The sequence below is a fragment of the Penicillium hordei genome (genome assembly GCF_028827395.1).
Source record: "Penicillium hordei strain IBT 12815 chromosome Unknown utg000006l_segment0_segment0, whole genome shotgun sequence".
NCBI classification, from domain to species: Eukaryota; Fungi; Ascomycota; class Eurotiomycetes; order Eurotiales; family Aspergillaceae; genus Penicillium; species Penicillium hordei.
The window spans coordinates 2,137,920-2,146,455 of record NW_026623147.1 but is presented as its reverse complement, the minus strand read 5'-3'; the positions used below and the strand labels follow the sequence as shown (position 1 = coordinate 2,146,455).

Sequence of the window (8,536 nt, the reverse complement as noted above, 5' to 3'; positions counted from 1 at the left end):
CGAGCTTCGGGAGCTATATCAGCGTCCGGTAATATAGGATATCGAACTGATTTAGGCTATAGATTAGCGGCTAAGAATCGGATAGGATACCTTTATAATATTCAAGGTTTTACAAAAAGGGTAGTTAAAAGACGGTTATAACTTCTAAGGGAAGCAATCGGACGCTCTATAAACGTATCCACTTTATCTAAGAGTATTATAGCACTATATTAGATTGTTTCGCGATCTTGAATATATACTTAAGCCTTATCTAATATATTAGGGTCTCCGTAGTTAATATTAGTTGCCTACTAATTAATACGGGATATAGGTTAATAAACATATTTAAATTAAGGAGTGAAAATATAAGAAACAACTAAAAGAGTAGGGGCCTAAGATCGATAGTCTAAAAAAAAAGACCGGTAGGCTAGCAAAGTACCTAAAGGGCGAGAAAGTAACTAGGAAAATAGTAAACGCCTAAAATATTAAACTAATATCTAATTAGCTATCGTCGCGGTATTATACCCCTTTACCTCCCTATTACGCGGGTGCCCTCTATTACTAGTTCTTAACGTCCTTCTTATACCTAAGAGCCCTCTCTCTTTAGTTAGCTCCTAGTCTTTATTTTCGCTATCTAGTTTTTAATACTAGTAATAGCGCTAAAAGGCGAGTTCTTTTACTCTAATAGGAACGATAAAACTTTAGCGGGACTAAAAATTTAGTCTAGTACCTTAGAAGTAAAGTTATTAGTAAGTCTCTCAATCGCTTTATTACCGAATTTATACTTTGACTTCTTATAGTCTACCGTCTACTTATAGACCGTATAAAATAGTTAAGTAGAAATCTTCTTATCGGTAAGCTAGAAATATACTTTCTTATCTACGCGGTTAGGCCGAATAAGTGCTTTATCTAGATATTCGATATAATTAGTTATTATAATAAGTACCCGACCTTCTTAAGACGATATACTATTAAGAATATTTAGAAGACCGGATAGGGTGACTCTAGAGGTTGACTTATCCTCTTAGTCTATATCGGAGTCGTCCTTACGCCCTATCCTAGCGGCGTCTATATCCTCTAGGAGAACGATATAGTACGGCGGAAGCTTAAAAAATAGCTTTATTAGCTTACTATTAGAAATCCCTAATAGTTAAAGCGTATAAATATCTAGTTCAAATTCCCTAGCTAGGGATAGACTAAAGCTAGATTTTCCGGTTCTAGGAGGTCTATATAAAAGGTATCCTCGTTAGTAGGGGATACCGCGGTCGGTATACTACTTCTATATATCTTTATTTAGGAAGTCCTTTATATCTCTTAGAAGGCTATCTTATACTTCCTTATCTATAATAACCGTTAAGACGGGTCGAACTAGTCTTAACCTAGTTTTCTTCTAGTCCCCTTCGCGGTACTTAAAGATAGTAATCTTTTTATTAATATTATTAAGGTAATTTTCTCGGCACTCTTTAATAAGCTATTTAAGAATATTTAGATAAAGGCTAATAGAGGAGATATAGATATCTTCTCGATAGTCTTTAATAGTATAGTAAAGTATAAGTAAGTGTCCCTTATACTAAAAAGGAAAAGATCTATCCTAAGGCGAAAATGTTAAAGGCTTTTTCTTTTCTTAACTTTAGATAGTAGTTCGCTATAGAGATCTTATACGAGTAATTATTAAGTAAGCGTTATAGATAAACGGTTAGTAAGCTATCTAGTCGACTAGTATATTATACGCTTCGTTATAATATAAGACATAGATTGTCGAAGCTACTAGCTATTAGACTTATCCTATTATAAGGGAAGAATTATAAACTAAAGTAGCTTCTTACTAGCTCCCTAATATAGCGGACTATATAGCGAATAAAGAGGATAAGTATTCCTAGCGTATAAAGGAGTCGAGTATAGCTATCTAGGTTACCGGTAAGCAGCTGCTATATAGAGGCAGAGGCTATACTAAAACCTAGAAAAAGAATATCTATAAGGGATATCTAGGAAGGGCTATAATATAAACTATCTCCGCTTATAGCGTTTATTATATATAAGAGAATCGAAGGATATAATATTTATAGTTGAGATAAAATAAGAAAGGCTTATAACTACTCTTATTTATATCTTTATCCCTACTTCTTTTTAAGTCGTATCGCTTACCCGAGGACGAAGGTACGAGAGCTAAGCTATATTAGTTAATATATATAGTATAGCGTTATATAGGTATCCTACAGAAATTCTACCTAAATCCTACTAGAATTCCGTTCGAACTACTAAGTAAATTCTATAACTATAATATTTAAATAGGGAGAAAGATAAGATAATATTTCTTAAATAATACCGTTTAAGGATAACTTTCTTCTTAGCCGTTCTATACCCTTTAAGACTATTTTATTCGAGTAGAGAAGTACAATTTGATAAGTTAACAATACCTAAAGTCACGTACCTAAGGAGCTTATGATTTAGACGAACCGAGGGAGATACCTAACCTTTACCCCTACCTAATATAAGGCCACTAAAAATAATAATTACTCCTTATTTTTATCTATATCTATCGAAGGCTACTACTACTATAAAGTAGCTATAATGTCTCTATATTCTATACTATAACTAAGCGATTTCTAACCAAGTATTTTCCCTTTTAAGATTAGATAAGCTTATCGTAACCCTACTCGCTACCCGAGGTAAGATACTACGGTATACTACGTAAGATAAAGGTCTCGAAATCTATAATAGAAGAGGAAATTTTAGATAAATTTAAGAAATAGGTAAGCTATATATTCGCTATATAGCTAGTTTAGGTCAATAATTAACGTCTATAGGTCGGTCACGATAGTTATAAACTTATCCGCGGCCTAACGGTTAAAGTTGTCTTTCAAACTTCGCCTCCTACCGATACTATTATAGTTATTATTAATATATTATCTACTAGCGGTACGATTAAGATTAGAGAAGCTTTAGATAACAATCTTAGGATTATTATAGTCGGTATAGTAGGAACTAAGGATATAGACAGTTTAGTTATCGTACTATAGAAGAGCGGATAGTAGTATTATACAATCGGTATTATTACCGTATAATATATCGTAAAAGTATAATAAGAAAGTATATATTACTTATTTATATTACTTACCGGCGCTAAGCTCCGAAAAAAAGATACGCTTTATATATAATCGATATAATAATAAATAGGAGGGAGGCGGTATCGTATAGTTCTATTATCTAAATACTCGAGGCTATATATTCGGACATTATAATAGTATAAGTATCCTTATATAAAAGCGCAAATACTCTCCTAGAAAGAGTACCTAACAATATTAGTCCTTTCGTTAAAGAACTATAAGGAATTCGTTATACTTAGTTTTGATTTATTTAGCCTTACTAAGGCGGTATCGGATTATAAAGCTTTAACCTCGGAGATAGGAGTCTCTATAATATTACTAGGGGATAGATCTAGGTAGGAAATTAGCGATAGAGTAGAGTAAGCTTAGGGCTAATAGTAAAATAACTATATATCTTTAGCTAATTACTCGTTATACTTAGATATTCGGTCAGCTAAAGATTCAGTTATTACCCTTAACGTATTATTAAAGGCTCTAATACTAATTATTATAGTAATTAGTCCGAACGAGTCCTTTAATAAATAGGGACTTAAATTTGTCCCTATGCTTTACTACTTTACCTAGGAGGCGGAGCCGGTAGGCTTCCCTTATATTTCTAACCGCCGTCTGACCTAGCCTAAGGGCGTATAGAATTACTACTTCTAGCCTATAGCGAGTTCGGAGTTCCTTTAAAAGTTTTCGGTATTCCTCTTGTCTTTATTCTACCTTAGTATAAGGGACTTTTCTAGGCTTATTAGCTAAATAAAAGGTAGTCTTAATACGTATATTTTAGTACGGCTTAATAGATCTCCTAAGCTTAATTATCTTAGCCGCTTCGAATAGCTTAGATAATGCTTCGGGGATTATAAGAGAGGAATAATCATAGTATCTAGTTAATCTATTCATTTTCTTTCCTAAGGATTACTCGTATAATATCTTCGAAGCCGGGATAAATAGTAGGAAATATAAGAAAATTTTATTAAAATTAGGTTAGGATTTAGCTAGGAATTATACGGACTATCTATATTAATAGAAGATATATAGTCTTTATATAATACGCCTTTTTTATACGTAGATATATACGAAGCTACGTATTAAACTATATAACAGTATATTAATTTTATTAGGTTATCTTACTCTTAGAAGGCGCTAACTTATATATACTACTAAAAGCGGTAAGAGCTATAGGAGCGAGTAATATAATAAAGTATATATATATATATATTAGCTTTAGATATAGCGAATAGAATAGGAGTCTAGTAGAAATCTAGTAGTATTTATATAGTATTTATTAGTCGAGCGGTATAATCTTAACTAGCCTATTCTAAATTCTAAGCCCTTAGCTATCGCTTCTATACCTAAGGTAGGCTTCGTATATATTAATTATTACTTTTAAGAGAAATACTTTATATCCTTAGTATTATTATTAATTCTAGATCCCCGCTTTTTACGCGAGTAAGACCCTTACGTTCCTAGGACTATATCTAGCCCTAGAAGAATCTATAGTATATTTACTAGATATAGTCTTAGTCGTTCCTAGGAATTAGGATTATAGTTCCTAGAGGACCTACGGCTCCTAGGAATAATATAGCTACGGGGAACGAGGTAGATTCCTAAGCCTCGGTACCGGTAGATATAGTAGGTTACCCTAGCGAATAATTAATAAAAGATACTTAATTCGCCTAAACCTCCCTAGTAATATTATATAGTATTTAGTATAAACCTACTAAATATCTACTAGTATTTTATAATATTTCTTAAACTTAACTACTAACTATCAAAATACTACTAAGTAAGGTTATTCGACGAATCGAATATCGATTAAAGTTAATATATTTTATATATAGTAGAAGAGAAAAATAAGTAAAAGATAGATAGGAAATATATATTTTATACTACTATCTTTATTTAAATAATAGCTAAAGCTATAGTCTATAATTAAAGATCTTCGTAAGCTTAAAACCGAAAGAATAGACTTTAGCCTAATATTCTAACTAGTCGTATTAATAATAGCAATGCTTTACTCCGGCTTAAGTCTTATATTCTAGCTCCTATATACTAATACTTTAAACTAGATAGAGTAGAGCAAAAACCGACTTATCTATAGCTAGATTATAATAGGTAGTATTATTATTCTTAGCTCAATTATATCTATAATACTCGTATTTATAACGACGACCTCTAATAATAGTATATAGATTAATTTGTTTAGCTATATATAACTATACTAATCTAATATTAGATCTATCGCGTTCGATATCTCCTATAGAAATCGGCTTTATTTTACTTTTACTCGTTTTAAATAAAGTAAGTATAGCGAGTAAGAGCTAGGGCGATACTAATACTTTTTATAGTATCTATATATTTTAACTTTATAGTTATATTTGACTTATATAATTACCGGCTTATTTTTTACTAGTATAATAGTTATTCTATCTTTAACTATTTATCAATCGGTAAGTTAAATTAGTTACTACCTAAGATATTTCTCGTTAATAGATTATTTTAGTAGTATCGCAATATTTTGCTTATATTATTTATATCTATAGTTCTCGCTAGTTAAGGCTTTCTTTATACTTAATTCATTCGATATTAGTATATATATATAAAACCTATATCTATAGCAACTACTATATTCAATTTATTTTAGCGATATCTAGTCCCTATAGCTCCTAAATACTATAAAGTTCTCTAGATAGTATTAATTAGGTCAATTATATTCTCCCTTTATTCCCTAGGTATAGCAATTATCGTATATATAAGACTATACCTATAGGTCTAATTTACGACGGTATATACCTTAACTAGAATAATATCTTAGTCACTAATTTGCTTTATAGCTCTAAGTTACTATACTAAGCCTACGGAAGGTTATGATTTCGATATATATTTTCTAAGTTTAAAGAAGGATATTTATATAACTATTTTTATACCTTATAAATAGAGCTTGATAAGTTAATCTATTTTCGTAAAAATAATTCTTTATATAGAACGATTTATTATACTTAAAGAAGATTATTATATCATTTTTTTTACTAGTAGAACGAATATATAAAGCTAGCCTACTTACTAAGACTATATCTCTACTTATCCTATATACTTTATATATATATATCGCTAATAAGTATAGACCTAAGATTACTAAATCAAATAAGGGAATAGTGGTCTACCGTTTACCTACGCCGAGGTAGACTATATCGCGGTCTTAATATACCTTCTTCGGTACCTTTACTCTTACTACCCGCGGCTTAAACTACCTTATAAAGTACGCCTCTATATAAAGATTCGCTCCTTACGTTAGAACTCCGCCTAGAATATCTAGAATTTCTAGCCTTATAGCCCTTAAGGTATATATAATAATGTACTTAGAGGGAGCCTTTCGACCTTCTAGGAAAATACTTTATAATTCGCTTCTATAGTAAGCTCCGCTCTTCCTTTAACTTAATTAAAAGTTAGTCGTCCTTAGAGAGGGGTCGGGTAGGCCCGGTCGTCTTCCTAGTATAGGACCCTTATACTATAGGTAAGCCTTTCCTAGTAGGGGTAGATTACGTATTAACTAGTTAGGTATTTAAGCTTAGATAGTCGTAGGAGATATCTACGTATTGACTAGGAATAGATCTTGATCCCGAGGTAGTATCTATATTAGAACGCGTAGAAATATAGTATAATAGAGTACCCTTAAATAGCTAAGAGAGGAACTATAGCCGGTCTTTAACCGAAAGGGCCGAGAATTAGGTATAAACGGTAGGAAATAAACCGTTTTTTCTATAATAAGGCCCTCTAGTAGACTAAGAGGAACGATTATTTACTATTCTCTTCCCTATAGGTAGAAATTTCTATACTTTAGAGGACTAGCGATTATAATCTACCGTCTCCTTTATATTATATCCCCTATACTAGAAAGATAGGTCTCGATTTAGGAAGCGAGAGTAATTCGAGGGACATTTGTCCAGATATATTACGATACTAGTGATATTATCCGTTACTTATATATACTTAGAATCAGGGTAGTTATAATCGCTTAGGATTATAGGATCGATAGCTTTATTACCTAGAAGGTGTTAAAAGATACTCTACAAGTCAGGGTAGGTGCCTGTCAATCAGGTAGGAGAAGGTAACAAGATAGGTGGTTCCCAAAAGTCAAGACTGTTTCTTGAAGAGCCGTCAGGCTTCCTCCATATGGTCCAATTTATATACAGTCTCCCTATATTAATAGCGGGAGGAAATGTGACACGTGGAGCGGGGGTCTCGTTCCCGCGGGGAACCCTCCTCGGAAGGGTAGGGAAACATAGGCGATCCCCCTCCGGAGAGGTTAAACCTCCTATAGGCCTAAGGTACTAATCTAGGAATAGCCTTACGTCTAATTATATCATAACAAATCATCCCTCCTTTAGGAATCGCGTGCCCTCACGCGGGGTGATAGGTAATTAGGAGGAAGTATATAATAGGGTAAACGATATAGAATAGGTAGGAGCGTAAGGTAGGCAAATAAAGTAAGATCTCGCCTATAAGAATAGGGGACGCGTCCCTTTATTATAATCCTATAGCCTCTCTTCGTTTTACTTCTACTCTTTATATCTTACTTTCCTCCCTTTTCCCTTTATTAAAATCGTCGTTTCGTTAGCTCTTCTTCGGTTTCGAGGTACCGGAAATATTACGATACCTCGACGAAACCCTATATATAATACCCGCCCTCTTTTAGAGGCCCTAATTTATATTAGGATCCTCTAGTATATATACTACCTACGTACTATAATCGCCGAGTAGAAGGAGGACTAGACTCGCCCTTTTAAGATTAACTACGTAATAGACGCTAAGGCTTCCGTCGCGTATAAGTAGTGTTCTAGCTACGCTTCGATATATATTCCTATAGGTTTCGCTAAGTTTTATATATAGAGGTAGCGGCTAATAATTCTTAGGCCGCGACCGCGGTACTCGGCGACTATTAGGACCTAAGTAACGTACTAGCGTAGGCCTATAAGATATTCTAGCTAAACTAGGTTAATATTAATAGTACTAAGAAGGATAGTAGCGAGCTAGAATAGCCGTTTTCTATAGAGACCCGTTAAGTAGTCGCCGAGAAGATAATAGAGCTTTATAAGTCCTTCGACGCCTCGGAGTAGGCTTACTATAAGGAGTATAGGTTAACCGGCAATAAGGCCTAGGTTAAGGTATATAATAAGGTGGTTTTAAGTAAGGTTTTCGGCGTTCTCTAACTATAGTTTCGGTAGTAAACCTAGACCGACTATAATATATTTCTAGTAGGCCGTCGATCCGCGCTCCCTCCTATCGCCGCCCCTAATTTCTTTAATACCCGAGAGTAAAGAGTAGCCTATTTTTCGAAGGGACTTATACGTCTTTTACTTAAAGATAAGGGATACGTTCTATAGACCCTAGCGAAGCGGGTATTTTACGAAGGTATTTCGGCGGAGGTTCGCGAGGCTTAAGATACCCTAGACTCTAATACGGAT

General features: G+C 33.4%; 1 protein-coding gene across 1 annotated transcript; it reads right to left on the bottom strand.

Moving 5' to 3' along the window:
• Positions 1–1,450: 1,450 nt before the first annotated feature.
• Positions 1,451–1,907, bottom strand: N7537_011470 (uncharacterized protein; the record flags this gene model as incomplete). Its single annotated transcript, XM_056902524.1, has 2 exons — positions 1,451–1,549; positions 1,806–1,907. Coding segments are annotated over 2 exons (201 nt in total), but the record flags the coding sequence as incomplete, so codon positions are not given.
• Positions 1,908–8,536: the final 6,629 nt, after the last annotated feature.